Genomic DNA, 20,388 nt, shown 5'->3' with positions numbered 1-20,388 from the left:
CCACTAAAGCTAGTAACCTATTTGAATGCCCTTAATTTAAGATAATTTCGTTATCCAATAGTTTTTACTTTATTTCAGAGTAGACCTTTTCCCGTTCTATTACACGGTTTCTGCATTTTTACGTTATTATTATTATTTTTCTGTGAACTACCTTTAGATTCCCCGGAAATGGAAGAACTATCATACCGGAAAAGGAAAACGTCAACAAGATGAGGTGGTGTTTTTGAACATTTAGCAGAAAACAGCACTCTTTGCACAGTGGTCCTACGCTGCAGGAGGACAACCGGAACAGGTCGTTGACTGAAGTCGGCAGCTTTTAAAACCTTGAAACAGTAAGTTGACGAATCAAAGTGAGCACAGAGCCGTGAAGGAGAATTCACGTTATATAATTTTACAGCATGCAGTCACTGAAGTGTCAGCTCCTAAAGCAGACGCTGTGTCGTTTGTGTGTCAGTTTCGGAAGCAGGGTGAGTATGTGCAGACTTCTACTAAAAACCGACTTTAAAGGGAGTAACGCGAGAGAATGTGAGAGTTGGCTTCAATAGAAGCTACAACAGCAGCCGGCTGTTATTTCAACAGAAAGTGTGGCGGCTGCTGTTTTTAACGAGCAGCTGTTACATTCATTTTTTTTCCTGAAGACAATCTCAGCAACAAGCGAAGCCACCGAGTGACCACACAGCCACAATACTTTATCTAACCGTAGCTCCCTCTTTACTAAGTGTAGCATTGTTTGCTAACATTTGCTACATAATACAAACGTCACTCCTTTTTTGCAGATATGTTACGTGTGAGGCGGGGGGGTCAGCAGTTTTTTTGATGTCGAAGGACAGTGAACGCGAGGACAGTGGTATTGAGGTGTGGCAGAGCGCGTGACTTTCCAGAAAACCAGCTGACTTTCAGGGATTTTTGGAAAGATCTGGAAAATATTGATGTTTTTGCAGATTGGTCAGTCGAGTTGTAAACCAAATTAACACCGCTTTCCTTTCCTGCAATTAAAAAAGAATGCAAAAGGAAAACAAGTTTAACATACAACATCAAAAAGAGCCGTCAGACCTGCTGAAACAGGGCAAAATATAGCTCTAAAACCATAAAAGTCATTTTCTAGTTGTAATGCATTTACTAAGGTGTTGCAGAAATGAATCAAGGGCATTGAACAAGAAACAAGATTGTTTTGAACTGAGATTTCAGCCAAAGGAGGCACGTTTTAGGTTCCCAACCTGATGAGCCTCATGAGGTCCCACAAGATGATTAACAAAGGGGGGGAAAGGAAAAAAAACAGTTATGCTGCAACCAATGATAGAACTATTTCAAAGGGCAAAAAGCAGCATGCACCTTGTAGGTGACCACTTTTTTTGGAGCCATTTCAGTGGTCATTTGGATATAAAACTGCATGCATTCAACAGCCAAAACAAAGAAACTGCCCTCCTTCCCTCTGGGATCATACTTCTATCAATAATGCTCAGTTTTTAGAGTGTCATGTGTCTCTCTATAATGCTTTTAAAGAAAGGCATCAGGTGCTTAAAAGCTGACATTGACGTGGGAACCACAAAGTGTGTGGGCCTGTTAGTGAAAGCTACTGATGTCAGTAGATAGATGATAACCAAGAAGTTCACAGATGATTTATAGATTCTGACTATAAATTGTTTCCGAGGAAAGTTACACCACCCTCTGCTATCTAGTGATCAAGCCTTCAAAATCTCAAAAGGCACCAAGTAGCCACCAGAACTGATGTGGAGGGTTTTTTTTTTTTTTACTTTGTGGCTTCATAGTGTAGTAGTTTACACATTTGCCTAACAAGTGAAACATCCTTAGCAGGCACCCAGAAGGAGACACAAATCCCTTTGAAATTGCATAAGACAAAGAAAATCTGGTGAATACAGAAGCAGCTGAAAGCAGTTACTATTTATGCCGTCAGTGGAAGACGTCTGAGAGGAATGGGAACGTGGAACAAGCAGATAGTGTTTGTGTTAGGCGGTGCGAGTCAGAGAGGGCGGGTACAGGTGTCTTGGATCAACAGGAATGTAGTTCCTTCTACACGCTGCCACACTGAGCTCATTCACATCCGGGCTTGCACTACTTATTGACTGATACACGTCTATGGTAGGTATTATCAAAGCAGATGTGTTTCTATGGTGTTCAAAATTAGATGAGAAACAATTTTGCATATATGGGTTTTGTATAATTAATGTTTGTGTGAGTGCACTTAGAAATTTCTTTGTCTGTTGAATCTCAAATCCAACACTGAGAAAAATCCTCAAGTTTTTAACTTTCAGGTCTTTTTATTTGAAGTATTGTAATTTTTATATAGTGAGGGGAATGATCACATCTCTCTAGCTGTTGAAAATGCAAGTCAGCAGCCTTCATTTCCTTTAATGCTTCCTTTTCAGCTTTTCTTTTTTCCCTTTGGTGCAAAAACAACTTTGGAAATTGTCATACTTTAAGATGTGCAAGCTTTCAATTCAGAAATCTTTTTCATAAGCTAATATTTTTACTCCTGTATACAAACTTAATTCTAGTGTTCTGGCTGCGTTCTCATCATGTGATCTTTTGTTTAATCTAAGCTAAATTTTGATATTGATATCACTTAAAGGCTTTGCACAGTCTCTCCTTGTATTTGTCAGTCAATATGACTTTAATTGGATCTTCCTTTTACTGGTTGGACAGTTGCTATACCAGTTCTTCAGCTGTTATTTATATTCATTTGTTTGACTGTAATGTTTGGGATAATAATGTGGTGTCGCGAGGAGGAATAACCGGGGACGGTAACTAAGATGTTGACAACGCCACCTGGGGGAGGGAGTTACACCCCAGGAAAGATTTCTCTAGCCAATGTACGTGTTGCACTGGCTACCAAAGCCCACAGACTCGTTATTAATAGCAGAGGTGAGACAAAGGAAGTTTACAAATCAAAAATTTATTAAGTACTACTACTAAAAACATAAAATTATAAAATCAAAAAGGCACCTAAGGTAGCAGGGTTGAGACGGCAAAATAGTTAAAACACTTTATTAACAAACGATGATTAAAATGACCAGACTCCCTACCACGATGCCACCCTAAAACAATCACAGCATGATGAAAGAATAACTAAACAAAATAGTGGAGACCGGCCACTTGAGGAGGCAACCTACAGGGAGGAGTGCCCAAGGGTGCCACCAATTACTCACCCGTGTGATTTCACTGCAGACCTCACTCACACTAAACTCTAAATGGTGCAATCTACCTATGCCCGGTGTGTACACTCGCATGCATCGGGAAGGGGATTCCACCTCACGTGCCTAGCCCCTCAACAAGCAGCCGCACCTCCACTAAAGCAATAAAACAAAGCATAAAACGTTACACACATTAATAAAAGAGCTACATAAAAAAATTACACCCCAAAGTACTGTTCGTTATAAAAGCATCACATAACAAACAAAACAGCATGTGACAAGACAGCAGCAGTATATTGCAAACCTGCAACAAAAGAGGGAAACAGTTGTCAAAGTCCACCCTACTATGCCACATTATGATGAACACAGGAGTCCCACTTACCCCTCTAAAGGGCAATACTAAACTCAGTGGCTTTCCTTGAGAGATCTGCAGCGCTTAACTGCCTATTGCTCTCAGCCACCTTGGATGGACAAGACTGCCAAATGCCTCCTTCTAATAGTGAAGCGCAGCTGTTCTCTTATAAGCCTGCTAATTGTGGGCTGGGAAGGTGTGGATGTCAGTGGTGCATTTGTGGACATCATGTAAAATCCTACCCCAGAATCTACTTCACTACAATAAGTATATGGATCAAGAATCTTATCTGTCCAGCTGTACCTGCTGGACTCATTAATGGTTTGAACTCTGTTTTCAAAGCATTAATTGGTCATTCTACCTGAGAATATCAATAATAATGCTATACTGTGAAAACTGTGACATACTGTTGTTACACCGTCATATATTTCCTTTGCTGTCAGTTTCTCCTAAGACCTGTGTTTGTGTGCATCCTTGTCTTTGTCTTCAGTTTATGCAGTATAAAACTACCGAATGGTGTACACTTCCTACTTTTCCACAGCCACCTGAGTTGAGCAGGTCTCACTGACTGGCTCTTACTCTGTTTTTCTTTTTAAGGTGCTTCTGAGAGGCATGAATGACTTTGCAGTTCTTAACACAGGGCGCAAGATGCCCCTCATTGGACTGGGAACATGGAAGAGTAAGCCTGGAAAGGTAGAAACTGCACTTCTGTCCTCCTGTTTTTAAGCCATTTGAGACTTTCTAATAAAATAAAACGGCGTTGCGTTTACCCCTTTCCTTCATATTAATGTCACACAATAAAGTTGCACTTTTTTTGTATAGTAATATACAAAAAAAAAGTAAAAGTAAATATAGTATTGTTTTATGTCCGGTAATTGCAGCCCATTTATTTTTTACTTGTTGGTCTGAGAATTTAGCAGATTCAGATGTTAAGTTTAGATTTTTTGGTACAAACATTAAGAATGTGTATGGGTACTTACTGAAACTTGTATATTTATTTCTAACAGGTGAAACAAGCAGTTATTTGGGCACTGGAAGCTGGGTATCGCCACATTGACTGTGCATCCATCTATGGCAATGAGGCTGAGATTGGAGAAGCCCTGCAGGAAAAGCTCGGACCCGAAAAGGTAGAACTGCTTCACCAAACTGTTCAAAGCTCCAGTAAAAACGCACATAAAATGTGTCCCCTGAGAGCAACTGATTCTAGACCTGTCAGACTTTACTGACCACTCTGGTCTACTACTGTCTTTAAAAACAAAAAACAAAGAATTCATATTTATCGTGTTCTGTGCTCCAGTCCCTAAGAAGAGAGGATGTGTTCATCACATCCAAGCTGTGGAACAGCAAGCACCATCCAGATGATGTCGAGCCAGCCCTCCTGAAGACCCTGAAGGACTTGAAACTTGAATACCTGGACCTCTACCTCATCCACTGGCCTTACGCCTTTCAGTGAGCTCAGCCTCCACATGGTCCAATAATGAGACAGTTAGCTTATGTTCCCAAAACCACCTTTGTTATATCAAGATAACTGATGGATTATTGTATATCTTATCTTATGCCAAGTTAATCTGCCCACAGCTTAATAGTTAGATTTTAAAACGATTTTGACAAGAACTATACTACTTCATTAAAAAAAAGTTTATAAAAAAATTATGACATTTCTTAAAAGTTAGTTGATGCTAAAACTGATAAACAAGCCTGTATTTTAAGACCTTCTTGGCTTGCTCCTAGACGAGGAGACGTTACTTTCCCCAGAAAGGAGGATGGCACCTTGCTATATGATGACACAGACTACAAGCTGACCTGGTCTGCCATGGAGAAACTGGTGGGAAAGGGTCTTGTCCGAGCCATTGGCTTGTCCAACTTCAACAGCAGGCAGATTGATGACATCCTGTCGGTCGCCAGTGTCAAACCAACTGTCCTTCAGGTACAGGATGTTTGTGATGTTGATGGTAATAAAAGGTGTTTGTAAAATGCTGGAGGTGACCCTGGTATTGCTTCATTTTTGCTGGACAGGTAGAGTGCCACCCCTATCTGGCCCAGGTAGAACTGCTGGCCCACTGTCGGGATCGGGGCCTGGTGATGACGGCCTACAGTCCACTGGGGTCTGCCGATCGAGCCTGGAAACATCCGAACGAACCCATCCTGCTGGAGGAGCCTGTGATCTCTTCCCTTGCAGAGAAATATAAAAAGTCTCCAGCTCAGATTCTCCTGAGGTAAATCTATAGATCAGAATATCTAAAAGTAGTTTTTTAGCAAAGATCACACTGTCTCTGTTTATCTTCGACCTTTTTACATTCTTTGTTTCTTAAGGTTTCCAATTTTACATTTCAAATGATATCATCCAAAACACATCCAGATTCAGCTTGTTAGTCTGTAGCTCAGTATGCATCTAAACTGTGTACTGCATGGCACCTTTACTCACATTTGTAGTTTTAAAACAGCAAACTAAAGCTAAAAAAGAAGTATACTACTTGTATAAAACTTGTGTGCTTGATGCTCTGGGCAGAAATGCACACTGGTTTGGTGACGAAACCCTTCAGCAGCTTCACATCAACACAAATCCTGTATTTCCAGGTGGCAGACACAACGTGGAGTCGTAACAATCCCTAAGAGTGTGACCGAGTCCCGCATCAAAGAAAACATACAGGTGAAGTGAGATTTAAATAAATGTTACATTTTGTGGTCCAGCTACAGTGAGGTATGTTGTGTTGTATGTAAAGGGTTTTGTTATGTTGTCAGGTGTTCGACTTTACCCTTGAAGCAGAAGAAATGAAAAGTATCGCAGCACTGACCAGAGGCTGGCGCTACATCGTACCAATGATCGAAGTAAGTGGACTTAATCAGTACTCTAATAAATCTTTATGTTGGGACATAACCGCTAAGTAGCTCTTACTGTCTACATCAGCTCTGCAGTGATGAGCAGACAACAAAGTGATGAGTGCAACACTGTGCACAATGTTTGTGTAAATCTTGTAAATACGAGCTGAAAATAATAAAAATACTATACCTATCCTATGATTATGAAGTTGGGGGTGGGTTGAAGTTAGTTTATATTGGATTATGGAGCTCTTATGTGTGATTTGGAAACCTGTTGTTTGGAAAATGTTCATTATATGAATATTAAATGTTCCATCTCTTCATTGAATATAATAAAGTCATTAAAGAATTATTAAGTTGGCTCATTTTTAAAAAATAAAAAATGTATTTATTCAAAGGAGATGGTTGTTGATTTTTACTAGCTAAGCCATAGTGGAATACGTATTTTCAGACAGTTTTGGTTAAATAGGAAAAAGCAGTTGATGTCAAGAATTAACACATGAACTTGCAAAATGCAAACAAAAAAAGCTAAATGTGTTTAACTTTTGTTCCTGCAGGTGGAAGGAAAGCGTGTTCCCAGGGATGCCGGACATCCCTTCTACCCTTTCAATGACCCATATTGACAACTCACACTACAGCCTGAATTTGTGCCTTCAACAACCCCATCAACACACCTTCCCACATCACATCATAAATGTTCCTGGGTCCTGCCATCGAAGTTTGTCTTTAGATTTTGTTCAAATCTGCACTTGCCGTTAGAGTAATTCAAGTTAATATTGGTGGTTGAGATTGAAAAACTGGTAACTGTAAAAACACCCTACATTATGTGTTAATTTTTTAATAAACATTTTGTTACTTCCCTTGCAAGCGTTTATTTCACTGAATGATTATTGGCTTAAGCTGTCTCTTTAATATTATATCTTAGAAGAAAGTGCTTTTAAGATTCTGTTTGGTGTGTCCATTTAAACCCATTCATTTCATCTGGTCTACATGACCACCTCAATCATGCAACAAAAAAAAAAAACAAGTCTGTATAATACAGTCAAGTAATTAATAGTAATTTGTGAATTGTGAGTGCAGTTCTACAAGAAGGCTTACATACACCCAACAACCTGTTTCACAAGCATGAATATGACATCCATGGTTCGGGGTGAGCATTAAAACCAAATGCATCCTAATGAAACTTAAATTTCATTAAAAATGCAGGCCATGAAACTAACTCCACATAAAAATTAATGTTGAGAAATGTGCTGTAACTCCATGCCTTTTTTTTTTTTTTTTTTAAATTCTGTGACTTTGATGCCTCCATTCTCCATCTATGACTCCAAATCACTGATGGTGTATGAATTCAAAAATTACATTCTTTGAAAACAGAAGTTGTCTTCTGGCATATAAATAACTATTAAGGCTATTAAATCTCTCACTTTTGATGAATTTATCTACCTTCAGCATCAGCTTTCAACTTTGTTGCATTCTGTGTTAGTTACATTAACCTGCAGGTGCTGTGGAGGTGTGCCCATCTTTACATTAGCAGACCACAGCCTTATAATGTCCACTCCAGTATTAAGAACCTAAAGTGATGGATTTGGCTGCCAGCTCTTGATTTTGACACTTGATATAAAATTCCATGCAGTGTTTTATGAATAATAAAGTAATTTTCTACTGAGGAGGGAAAGTTTTTAAATGTGTATAAAAATGTCTTTAAAAATAAAGACACGATCCAGCTTCTGGTCCTTGCAATCACAGTGGTCACATACAATGGTCTTCTCTCATCTCCTGCAGTACCTCCTCTAAAGCTTCCTTCATTGTCAGTTTGGGAGATCTGTGCATGTGGATAAGCTGAAAACAGAGGGGAAAGTTTCACTAAGTCACACTTTGACCAGTATTGCTTTGCAATTACTTTTGTGGAGATGAAAAATAAAAATAATGAGCTGGAAATTAGTACAATGAGTACACTTTAAATGTCTGTTATTTCCATTACTGAGCCAAAAAGCTACAGATAAGTGTTATTCACAGCCAGTGCGTGAGTATACTTTACCTTCTTGGTGTCCTCGAGAGTGGTATATCTGTAGTTTGGTGGTTCCAGACTCTGCACCAGGCTGGAGTGCAGATGGCGGTTGCTTTCAATGAACCGCCTTGTGATGGCAAGCTGCTGTTTTAGCAGTTCATTGAGAACAAATACAGCTGGATTGAAGGTGCTGATTGCTGATTGAGAACCAAGGGATACACATTGCAGGGTTAAATTGAAATATTTATGAATGTTTAAATGACAGTAACAAAAAATGTCGTTAACTATTTAACTGATCTGGAAGGCACTGTCTCCCAGTATATCACCTATAGATGGCGCTACAGCTTCATACATATTTTTTTTAAAATGGCCCCACCACAGCCATCAGTATGACTCACTTGAAATTTGCCATCATCCTTGTATAAACCCTGATAATCCCTGAGAATTACCGTCTGGATCCAGGTTTAAAAGATTTTCTGTTATCAGTGTGACAAATCCAAAATTTGACAACTTTCTAGTTTTCTTGACAAAGTGAAGAGTCTCAGTGAAAGTGTGTTTTCAGAGCCGTCTGTTAGTTAATCTGTCAGCAAGATCATGTGGAAAATGCCATCAAAAATCTTATTTTTGAAGCATTTTGGAGAAAATCATGATTACTTTTTTTTTAACCAATGAGGAGCATGATTGGCCTGATGTATTAGTACACCCCAGTAGGTACACCTATGGTATGAATTTTAAAATACTACATCGCTTTGTTCTCATGTTATTGCATTCATAAGATTTTCTGAAAACTTGACCTCTGACCTTGACTTTGAGGTCAATGTCACTGAGATTCAAACTCATCGAAGATTTTTTGGAGGTGATTCTATGGTATCAGTTTGAAAACCCCTACAGCATGCCTGCCCGCCTGGCAGGGTGACAACAATACCCAATCAGACTTTTACAGCTGAGGGGTAAAAAAGCACGTGAAAGAGCAAAATTTTAAACATCGACCATGGGAAGAGTACATATGTTAAAAAATATATAATGTTTTTTTTTATTATTATTTTTTATTTTATTTAGTTTTATTGGTTCTCACCTTCTACCATTTCTGCATTGAGGGTATGAGTGACCACTGGAGAAGGATTTATGTAGGTCATGCTCACCATAGGGTCCACAGCAGGAATATCTGAAAAAAGAAAATTAAAGCTCAATGCGATAAGACACAAGTTCTAGTTGCCCACTCAGAAAACAGGGACCTCTCTGGTTCACATCGGCATACATAATCATCGACTCATTTATGTTAGTCCCTGTCAATCAACACCAACGTGAAACAGCTTTCAAGCTTCTCTTCGTTTGTGAAAAGAAGCTTCAGATATTCACTCATGAATTCATCTTAACTTGTACTGATTTCAGCAATTCACTGCTTTCGTCACTCATTAAATCTGCCTTCCAGTGCTCGCAGGCAACGCAAATGCCAAATGGCTGCTCCCGTGACACTTGTTGCATTAAGGATCCAATTTAAAATTCCTACCTACCTACAGAGTATTGCACAGCCAAGTTCACTCTTTATCTCGCTCACTCAAGTCCAACAACACAAAATTATTCCTAGTTCTCTGCACATGCCTGAAGCCACGGAGCCTGACCTTTAAAATGCTCTGAAGTTTGTGGATTCTGTGGACTTTTTAATTCAGCTTCAGGCATATCAGTTTACTCTGGCATTTTAGTTACAGGGTTTTAAAAAGTAAATAAGTATTTCTCTTAGATCCAAAGAACAATGCAAGATAAGGTTCGGATTAGCGCCTTCATACAAACAAGATCTCCTTTCACTTAATAAGATGATTTAAAGGAATTTTGGTGAGAAATGGTGGTCTCTCTCACATCTTAGATAGACAAATACTATGTGTAGCAGACAAACCTGTTGGCCATGTTGAAGCCAGTGGACCAGAATGGGTCTGTACTGCAGTCTCTTTTAAAACCTTTCTGGCTGAAGTACGTCTCCTCGACTGTTGATATGAAGCCTGGCCCTCATGTAATAATGACGATCTGGAGTCCTCACTTCTGCCTTGGCTGTTTGACTTGGAAGTGTGACTGCGATCTGAGGTCCGTGAGGTGGAGGAATGACTTGCTTCTGAGAAAGCTCTCGAATAATCATCTTCTGTCCTCCCATCAAACATGTCTGAATCCAAACCCCCATCTCTGACTTCTGACACCATCTTCTCTTCACCTCCATTTCTCTGCAGATCCTCTGACACTTGACTGGCACTGTAATCTGGCTCTGTTTTGCTCTCACTCTCAAAGTCACTTTGGTAATCCAGCAGCTGGTCTTGTTGCTGTTCCTCCTCGTGTAGCTGCTGCTTTCTGTCTGGAGATCCTGGAACAGGGCAACCCTGTTTCATGAAAGCAAAGATATCAGTCTAGGGAGTCCTTCAGAGAATTTAGAGATCTCAGACAAAGGGTCCCCTGAAGAATATTATACATATACTAACATTCAGCCTTCACCTGCATGCAAGGAAATTTGACAAACACGATAAAATGCAGTAAACAGTTGCTTTCTCCAGCTGAAGAGTATCTCAAAATGTAAGTTCATCCTCTCAAGAATAGGAGCATTACTACTACCCCATTTATCTCCTTGAGACAGGATAACTATAATTCACTGTATATATCTCAGCAGAACAGCTGTCAGCTGGTTCACCTCCTTCAATTAAAGTCTGTAAACTGGACCACTCAACAGTATTTGTGTTGTTAGTATTTTTGGAGCATTTCTACTTGCGCACTTTATACAACATGTCTCATCAACTCATTTACACCAGCATGTTTTCTGTGCCTAACTTCTTCTATCTAACATTCACACATCCACTCAAATTGCGGTTCAGTATCTTGCCCAAGGATACTTGGCAAGCAGACTGCAGCAACCAGGGATCGAACCACCAACCTGATTGGTGGATGACCTGCTCTACCTGCTCTGAGCTACAGCCACCCCACTAATAATAATACAGGTAATAATACGGCTTGGTGTGCGGTACAACACAACAAGAAGTTTGTGCTCTAGTGTAGGTGACTGAACTTTCTAGCACAGCTAATTAGTGCGGTTATTTAGCACTAATTAGCAGATACTTCTAGAATATAGAGTGAATCTGTTTGATTCCCTCTATATAAATGTATCTTATGATATAGGTTTATTGTATAGGATAGCGTTGTTAAAAAAGTTACAAATGCTAATGTTATACTCAGTCTATTTAAAACTGAAAAAAATGTGTTGGCCTCACTCTTCAGTCCAGGAAGCAACATTTATACCATCTCATTTCTGTGGGCCTCTTAGAATTCAAACTAAGTCAAAGGTTCATTTTTCCACTGCCACAGAGGAATAAAATTTCTATTTCTATTTAGTTTTTTTCTATTTAGTTTATTCTAATAAATCTTTAGAACTTTTTTTGACCATTTTAGAGCAGAGAAAGAATCATATTTAGGATATGAAAGAAAACAAACTTATAATCATATCCCCTAGGATATCACATGTAAATATCCAGATTACTGCACATGTGTTTTAATGCTTGTGGTTATTAATGTGAGGCTTTAACACGTGGCTGTTTTATGATGTAAGATTTTTTGGTTTCGTTATTAATGCAAATTTCAGTGCACCACGCCAAGGAGAAAATGTCCTTGTGGACAGAATTTAGAGTCTCCAGCATTAATATCAGTGGCGTTACATTAACTTCAGGGTGTCGATTATCGTTCATCACTATCACAGACTCAAGGATACAGCTTTGCATACATATAGTTATTATCTTTTTCTGATTAGGATTTATTTAGTGTGTGCACTGTGGAATAATGTTTGCACATAACATCAGGAACCTGTGATTAATACCCGAGTCACAGCTTCTTGTGCTTTCTTTCTCACTATTTAATGCCGTAAGGAACATCAGGCAGTCAGTGAAATCACATCACAAGCAATTTAAAATATTTCTTCCTTTTCTTTGACACTACTCTAGCTGGTGGCTTCCTAGGTGGCCAGCTATTCGTGTTATATAAACAACAAATTCAGTGTCTATAATGAAGTCCTTCTCATTAAACTCATTGTTTTTATTTTATGTTATTTAACCAAATTCTTTTGGTAATCATTGCTGCTCTTTGTCTGTGGCAGCAGCAGTCCTAACCCAACAGCACACAAAGTAAGCAACAGCTAGGGATCATAGTGAAGCATTTAGCAGCCAACACCTGGATGTTCCATTTGGAGCTGATGAGGAAATCAGAATTATAATAATTTTAACTGCAACAATTATGTCTTATGGTCCAAAACACACCTGTTTCCCCATACCTGAAAAGATGATATTTTGATGTTTTCAAAGCTTGTTTTGACTTTGTGTATAACATGTTTTCATAGATATAATGAGTGCAATTCAACAAATATTTCCTTTAAAGTGGACCTGCTATGCTCTTTTCTTTCATGCAGTTACCATTACAGTGGCTAACATTCATTTTAAAAATGCTCAAAGTTTAGTCAGGTCATATGTGCAAGTCATCTATGCGGGCCAAAAACTCAAGTGTAGTCTAATATGGTCATCTCTGGCACACAGCTGTGTGGAAGAAGCCCAAGCCACCTGCTGCTCAAATCATGAGTTTATGAGGGGTAGCCAGTCAGAGCAGAGTTGGTTGGATGGGTTTTTTCAGACTGAGTATGAACAGAGGGGGCTGCACCAAGGCACAGATATGATGAGTCGAAGATAAATATGGATTATTTTGAACTCTGAATCATGCAAAGCTACTCTGGCAGAGTTCAAGAATACAAATATGGTGCTATAAATGAGACTAATAGGTCCTCTTTAAATTATGCTACACTGAATGGAAAACTTTCTCCTTTCTTCTTCACTTTATACTTGTTTGGAACTAATTCCTGTCATTTCCCACCTGTTTTCTTGGCGTTTCTGCATTAAATTCAAGGCGAGCAGGTACAAGGTCATCCAGTGTCATCACATTAATCTTGAAGTCTGCAGAAACATAAAACCACAATGACAGAATTTAGAGTGTATATTCATGTAGCCGACTATAACATGTTACTCAGTTTATAGCTGCTAACAGTGCAATGCATAAGGCTACACTAAAAACACCTGATGATTAAAAACTGAAAACTGAATATTAAAAGAGGCTAACTTGTAAATTGAGACAATCTCATAACACTGGTTTATGTGACAAACTGGGACATATCGGAGTCTATTACAATGCACGTCAGGGTACTAGAAATAAAGCTCAGGTCACTATGACTGCCAGTAGCATACTGCTCCAACAGTATCAATTACTGGTAAAGATACATTTATTACGAATATTATCAATGTCTTTGGGCCTAGAAGTTGTACCTCCCATGTGGTAATGACAGGGACACTAGATCACAGTTATTAAACCAAACTATTACATTATTTGTACTTTTACAAAGCACTTCACTACATAGGAATAGTTAAAAAAGAACTATCTATACATATATAATTTTAAAAAAGAATATCCCAAAACACAGATAGTCTAAACTAAATTAATTCTTTGCACGTTAAACTGTAGTAATTTTAAAAAAACTGTCTGTTTTGAGGGAATGAATGATGATGCTGCAAATATGGACATGCTTGAAAGATGAATGGTTTAACTAATACCTGTGTTTGCCATTGTGCATCAGAAGATAAAATCTATTCTTGTCCTGTTGTTATTAAACTAATCCACTATCAAATGCAGCAGCTTGTTAAAACTCACAGTGGCTCGATACAATAAAAAGGTCCTCGAGACACTGATAATACATGCTTTATTCCCCTTTTTCCCTCTGAAAGCACAAATGTTGTTTTCTGCCTTCATGAAAAGCTTTCCAAGAACTGCCAAACAAATTAGATTCATCCTGTGAGTTCATTTTGTCATTAGTGATTTTTCTTCAAGTATAACATTACTTCATTATTGAACAGAAGAATGACCACACTGTAAAATTCTCTTTTATACGAGCAGTATTGAGATGTTCGTTTGGACATTAGTGATTTTATTTTAGATATAAAGTCGTTAATGTACAAAGGAATGAGCACCATGTTGCCCTCTCTTTCCTAGGAGTGATCAATACATCACACTCCTAGATTGCTATTAATAGTTAAACACAAAGAACACAGCTGAGTCCAATCAACTCTTGAACACTAGGACTAAATGCATTTGATGAGCACCTCTCACCTTCAGAAGAAACTGAACTCATCTCACTGAGTGGGTGTTCAGATCCCGTCTCCACAGGGAAAAGCTCGTCCAGAGAGAGCACTTCACTGTGTCCTGAGAGGGAGGACAGGGATCGCTGTGGGCTTTCTGGCCTATAGGAGGTGCCCGGTCTTTCCGGAGGATGTGGGGAGGAGACACGGGGTGGAGAGGGAGAAGAAGAGAGCACAGAGGGGCTGAAGCGGGCCTGGGCATGGCCAGTGAATCGGAAAGGAGAACTCCGGTTAGAAGAAGCAGAGGAGCGAGGTGGTGCTGTGTTGGAGGGTGGTGAAGTAATTACTTCGGCAGTAAGTGGAGTGGAGTGAACTTCATGACTGCTTTTGGGGAATACCTGTATGAGTAGAAAGCACAGCTGCTTTGAGCTGATAAAACGGTGTCTCTGAGCCATCAAAGTGAAAACGTTATCAGGTTTTCACTCTAACCCTTAAAGTGCAGGTTGCAGGAAAACGGCCTGATGGCTTAACCACGTACATGTCTGGCATGATTAACAACCACTGTGTGAATGTGGCTTGTCATTATTTCCACAATGAAAGTCTGTCATGCATAAAAGTCTGTCTATTATGTTAAAATGATTTAGCTCTGCCTTCGTAATCATTCAATTTAGACAATTTCCAATTTCCTGTAATAAACAACTTTTTCTTTTATTAAAACTGGGTTCAAAATGTTTCTTTTTCTTATTAAAACTGTTTTCATGCCTATCAGAATGATGCTGTCAGTTTATAGGCTGTAAGTAATGAGAGTGAACCAAGCAAAAAAAAACACCCAAGTGTACCTTATCTGACTTTTTCATGGAGGAAGGTCTCCCAGGTCTTAAGAAGCTATAGTCTGTCGAGTCCTGCGAGTCTCCAAGCAGTTTCTTCATGTCTTCTTCATCACTTTCCAGACTGACACCACTTGTTAGTTTAACTGACTTTGTCTCCAAACGCTCTGAAGATGCTACACGATCTGCTGCTCTGGACCTGACTCTCACACTAACACCTACACTTTTTGGAGCCATAGTAAGAGATGTATTAGTGTTTTCAAGAGCTCCAGCTGCTTTCTTCTTAAGGAAACGGGTTCCCCTCAGGCTCTGGTCACTGCTAGACTGTACAGACTGTTGCACAGATGTCTCTGGGGTTTGGGTGACTCTTGCTGGTGCTGATGATGACACTCCCAAATCTGAAGTCAGAATGAGGGCAGATTTTGTCTCCTGTCTTGCCTGTTCCTGCGCCTGCTTGCGGCTCCGGATGCGACTCTCAATTTCAGCCAGTCTAGTCAAGGATGCAGTCTGAGTGGCACGCCGTGAAGATGATGCATTTCTGACCAGAGATATTAAAATAGGTAACCTCACATCAGAAAACGTTTTATTCTTTGTGCAAATTAATAACCAAATTTTTATATGCTGAATCTTACCTTGATTCAGATTCAGGGTGCATTTGGTCCCTGTTGACGGGTGACTGGCTGCTGTTTGTTGGTGGTGGAGCCTTCTTCAAAAACCTGCTTCCTCCTCCCAGAGAGCTCTGTGGCCTGAGACCCTAACCAAAAAATTATAAATTAATTAATTATTAAAAACGTATACAATTCATGTCAAGTTGGATTTACTGGGTTCAACAACACTAATGTGTAGTCTTCCATTATTGAGCAACAGCAACAATTAGCAGTTACCTTGTTTGAATCCAGTTCTCTTCCATGGTTCTTTTCAGCATCCGTAGCTTTAACATCCCCTCCAGACTCAGGAGCTGAACTGACTGAGGACAAGTCGCTCAGATCTGAGAATAATTTGTGTGTTTCGGGGGGAGCAGATCTGGGTTTGAAAGATTCCCCTACAGAAACCTACAAAGAAACAGATTATATTTATCTAAGAAGTGCTTTAAGATTTAATTACTGTAGCACCTCATTCTGCTCCTACATGTGAATTATACTTCAGAGTCACAACGACTTGAATGACATCTCTATCAAACCTCACTCTGAATCTCACTGGGAAGAAACTTCTGGCATGACCAGTCATGGAAGCTCCAGTACCACCACATCTGTCTAAGACAGACCAATCACTTGAAGGATACGGGGTCCCCTGACCCCTTAACTGGCCCCACACCAAGCATTCTCATTCTCTAAGAGCTCCTCAGCAGTCATGGACCAGGATAATTTAATTAATCTGTTTATTGACACAGCCATTAAGGTAGTCCGAATGTGGGTTTTACTGGTTTTCAGGAACATCTTTTACAATGTAATTATATATTTTTGTCAAGGAAATATCTTGTTATAATAGCAGCTGTTGTGTTGCTGCAAACTGCATGTTAAAAAAACTAGCTAGACAAGTAGCTTGTGGTTTGTGTTTGCGGCTATTGCTAGTTGTCAAATCTAACCTTTAGTAATCATGGATATTGGCTCCTCTCAGGGTAACGCCAGTGGCGGCAAGGTTAAGGATGTCGTGTCCCACCCTACTTTCCCTTGACCATCTCGGAGAAAAACCCCCATCCCCTCTGCATTGCCTGTATGGCAATCAGGGGGGAGGAGAGGGATATGTAAGACAGAAAAATATTGCCCACTCGCCAGGCACCCACCAAGCAGCTCATGACTGCTGTCCCAGTGTGTCTAAAGAAGATGAGCCATTACTAAACATTTTCCTCAAATTTTGGGGTTCATTTTTTAGTGTGGAGCAGTCAGTGGAATTTCATCTCTATCCAAACAGACGTTCACTTGTGTCGGTGGGATCAAACCTTCCAGGTAAGATGGAGTATTTCACAGCCTCCATGTACCAAAAGGTTTATAAATCAGAAGCGCAGTCAATATAAAATCTGAACGTGGTCATCCTGCTCTCAGCCTACCAAGCTGAGCTGTTTCAGGACATGGGCCCCCAGCTGGATAAGGGTACCCCAAGGCTCAATCTCTCCAGCCTTCCTGGCCAAGACAAGGTCATTATGAATTCTCCGTATAAGCCATCACGAGCTAGGGGATCATTTGAGGAGGCACTAACTGCTATGCAGCAGGTTAGCGACCTGAAGAAGAAGCAGGGTAAAGCTTTTGACCTCTGGCTTCCTCATAAAACCACGCCAGCCTCCGCCTACCTGCCCAGGCAGCAAGAGGGTGTAATGTAGGCTTCAAAGGTCCTACTTAGCAGCTACCGAAGCAGCAGGTGCCTCACCAGCAGCGTCCATCCAGGCAGAGTGAGAAGGCATCATACCTTTAATATGAATACTATATAATCCATTGTTTACAGATAGATAGATACATACATAGAATAAAGCTGGTCTTTAGGAAAGATTAAAGATTCCATCAAAATATGAAAGACTTAAAATTACACAAATCAAATAATTATTTAAAGAGCTCAAATGCACTTATAGTATCTCACAAGAAATACTTCTTTAGAAAGCTTAAATGGAAAATCTGCTGGTAAATTTCTACAAGAGCACCACTGAGAATGTCACATTGAAGTGTTGCTATTGAAAGGAAGGACCTGCATCACGTGGTAAGCACAGCTCAGTGGGACAAAACTCCTAGACCTGAATAGCAGCAGAACGGTCAACTGAGAATGAGGGCCAGGAGTGAAAATACCACCCACCGTGTTCACAGCCTGTTTAAACCACTGCTGTAAACTAGTATCAACAAGCTGAGAAACAACCTCTATGACACTCCATTTTTCTGCTCCATTAAAGCACTGGTAAGGAGTAGAACTACACCCCCACAATCTGCAATTTACATACATACTGCCCTCAGAGATGTGAACAGCAATGCAAAACCACTTTTAAACCTCTATTTGATCATTTTCATTAAAATTATACATTTTTATCTAGATTTAACTTATTTGTTTATTCATATCTGCAGTACGGGGGGGGGGGGGGGGGGGGGGGGCACAGGGAACGGTTCTGGCTCTGTTCCTCTTCACCATCTACACTGCAGACTTCTCCCACAACTCCAACAGTGCTTCCTGCAGAAGTTCTCTGATGACTCTGCAATAGTCGGCCTCATCACTGATGGGGACGACAAGGAGTACAGAGGACTGACCCAAGACTTTGTGGATTGGTGCCAGCTGAACTACCTCCAGATCAACACCAGTAAAACCAAGGAGCTGGTGGTAGACTCTGCAGGCACAAACATCCTCCACTGCAACCACTGAACATCCAAGGTATGGACATTGAGGCTGTGGTAGCTACAGGTACCTTGGTGTTCATCTGGACAACAAACTGGACTGGACTCATAATTCGGAAGCCCTCTACAAGAAAGGGCAGAGCAGACTGTACCTGCTGCGGAGACTCAGGTCGTTTGGAGTGAAGGGCCCACTCCTGAAGACCTTCTATGACTCTGTGGTGGCCTCAGCTATCGTTTACGGTGTGGTCTGCTGGGGTGGCAACATCTCTGCCGGGGACAGGAAGAGACTGAACAGGCTGATCCGCAGGGCTAGCTCTGTTCTAGGATGTCCTCTGGACCCAGTGGAGGTGGTGAGTGACAGGAGAATGGTGGCTAAGCTGTCATCCCTGATGGGCAACATCTCCCACCCCATGCAGGAGACTCTGACAGCACTGAGCAGCTCCTTCAATGGCAGGCTGCAGCACCCATGATGTGGGACGGAGAGATTTCGCAGGTCTTTCCTCCCCACTGCTGTCAGACTCCACAACAAAGACTCCAACTGATCAAACACACACACCCACACATGTGCAATAACACTAAGTGCAATACTCTTTTTCTGACAAAGTTGTATTTTTACTGTTGTATACAGCATTTATATTCTATTTTTATCCTATTGTATATTTTATTCTATGTATTCTACTGTATATAGTATTTTATTTTATTCTCTTCTGTACAGTTGTGTACAGTATTTTATTCTTATTGTATTCTAATTTTTGCTATATAACTTTTGCACTGTCCACTTCCTGCTGTGACAAAACAAATTTCCCACGTGTGGGACTAATAAAGGTTATCTTATCTTATATGCAAAATTTCATTGCATCAGAGTAAAGTTACAATAAAGATTCTGATATTATTGTTACCAAACGTAACGCAAGAAAACAAATTAAATTATTTCATCGCTTTTAACTATGATGCTGAAGAATTTCACATTTGATTTTACCACAGACAAGGTAACTTTCCCGTGTAAGAACAGACAGCTCTTAAAAAGGGAGGGAGGCGACAGCTAAAGAAAACTCTGTACATACCCGTGTTTTGGATGAGGACTCTTGCCTGGAGCCCTGAGCGTCTCCTCCATTGCTCCTCTTTGCGGACAGCAACGCCTGAGCTCGATCCACAGCGGAGTTTCGGCCGCCTAGTTTCCACATTTTTAAAACACCCACTTTCTGGCAAAATGCTCCTTGATACAGTTCGATATGTAATATCACATGTTTTGTACGCAATTTCCACAGTAGCTAACCCATGTTGGGCACCATTTATCCTGCATACGAGAGACTACTGTTGACTAGCAAGTAGCTAAAGCTAAAATTTCAAACTGCACAAAGAAAATTCGACATAGAGTCATTTAGATGCCTTTCCTGTCGGTATAGTTAATTATAAATTATGCAACATTCAGGAGTTCCCAATTAAACTACATTATTTCCATATCCCACCTACTACGTAAACATAAACGAGTATGAGTTGGAAGCGTCTGTTGTTTCCATGGAAGAGCTTCTGCCTCCGTCTTCTTCTTCTTGGTAGTAAGAAAGTTCTCCTTGGAGCGCCACCTACAGTTCAGTACAGAAGCTACGTGTACGTGTCCTACACGGGCACCGTTATTTTATTTTATTTTTTTCATTCAGTCCATTTTTATCTCTGTACTTTAGTCAAAATTAAATCTAAGCTTTGCTATTTTATGTTTACTTTAATTATATTTAAAGCTATTTGGCTGCTATGTTTTATTCATGATCAAAGTCGGTTCGTAATTT

General features: G+C 40.0%; 2 protein-coding genes across 3 annotated transcripts; one reads left to right on the top strand and one right to left on the bottom strand.

Moving 5' to 3' along the window:
* Window positions 1–192: 192 nt before the first annotated feature.
* akr1a1b (aldo-keto reductase family 1, member A1b (aldehyde reductase)) lies at window positions 193–7,184 on the top strand. Of its 2 annotated transcripts, none has more exons than XM_035907528.2 (9): window positions 193–332; window positions 4,102–4,197; window positions 4,512–4,631; window positions 4,802–4,953; window positions 5,236–5,431; window positions 5,521–5,720; window positions 6,082–6,154; window positions 6,247–6,333; window positions 6,882–7,184. In XM_035907528.2, exons 2-9 carry the CDS (start codon window positions 4,117–4,119, stop codon window positions 6,945–6,947), a joined length of 975 nt encoding a protein of 324 aa, XP_035763421.2. In that variant the 5' UTR covers window positions 193–332; window positions 4,102–4,116; the 3' UTR covers window positions 6,948–7,184. The 2 variants fall into 2 exon arrangements, with proteins under 2 accessions (XP_035763421.2, XP_006790577.2); XM_006790514.3 differs by having other exon boundaries at window positions 332–467.
* Window positions 7,147–20,137, bottom strand: c23h19orf44 (chromosome 23 C19orf44 homolog). Its single transcript, XM_006790513.3, has 10 exons — window positions 19,669–20,137; window positions 16,181–16,348; window positions 15,929–16,050; window positions 15,309–15,834; window positions 14,501–14,867; window positions 13,217–13,296; window positions 10,227–10,698; window positions 9,408–9,497; window positions 8,363–8,529; window positions 7,147–8,163 (listed from the first exon to the last, which is right to left on the bottom strand). Exons 1-10 carry the CDS (start codon window positions 19,786–19,788, stop codon window positions 8,074–8,076), a joined length of 2,202 nt encoding a protein of 733 aa, XP_006790576.2. The 5' UTR covers window positions 19,789–20,137; the 3' UTR covers window positions 7,147–8,073.
* Between the last annotated feature and the right edge of the window lie 251 nt (window positions 20,138–20,388).

Source organism: Neolamprologus brichardi, chromosome 23 (genome assembly GCF_056152115.1).
Source record: "Neolamprologus brichardi isolate AB-2024 chromosome 23, ASM5615211v1, whole genome shotgun sequence".
NCBI lineage: Eukaryota > Metazoa > Chordata > Actinopteri > Cichliformes > Cichlidae > Neolamprologus > Neolamprologus brichardi.
This window is presented reverse-complemented; position numbering and strand designations above follow the sequence as displayed.

What these genes read in the sequence shown, in the direction of transcription:
- akr1a1b (XM_006790514.3), top strand. Translation starts at nt 399, where the DNA reads ATGCAGTCACTGAAGTGTCAGCTCCTAAAGCAGACGCTGTGTCGTTTG. An exon ending in GTGTCAGTTTCGGAAGCAGG is followed by an intron (nt 468 to 4,101) that starts GTGAGTATGTGC and finishes TTTCTTTTTAAG; the next exon opens with GTGCTTCTGAGAGGCATGAA. An exon ending in CACTGGCCTTACGCCTTTCA is followed by an intron (nt 4,954 to 5,235) that starts GTGAGCTCAGCC and finishes GCTTGCTCCTAG; the next exon opens with ACGAGGAGACGTTACTTTCC.
- c23h19orf44 (XM_006790513.3), bottom strand. Translation starts at nt 19,788, where the DNA reads ATGTGGAAACTAGGCGGCCGAAACTCCGCTGTGGATCGAGCTCAGGCG. An exon ending in GAGTTCAGTTTCTTCTGAAG is followed by an intron (nt 13,297 to 14,500) that starts GTGAGAGGTGCT and finishes ATGTTTCTGCAG; the next exon opens with ACTTCAAGATTAATGTGATG. An exon ending in CTCTCGAGGACACCAAGAAG is followed by an intron (nt 8,164 to 8,362) that starts GTAAAGTATACT and finishes CTCTGTTTTCAG; the next exon opens with CTTATCCACATGCACAGATC.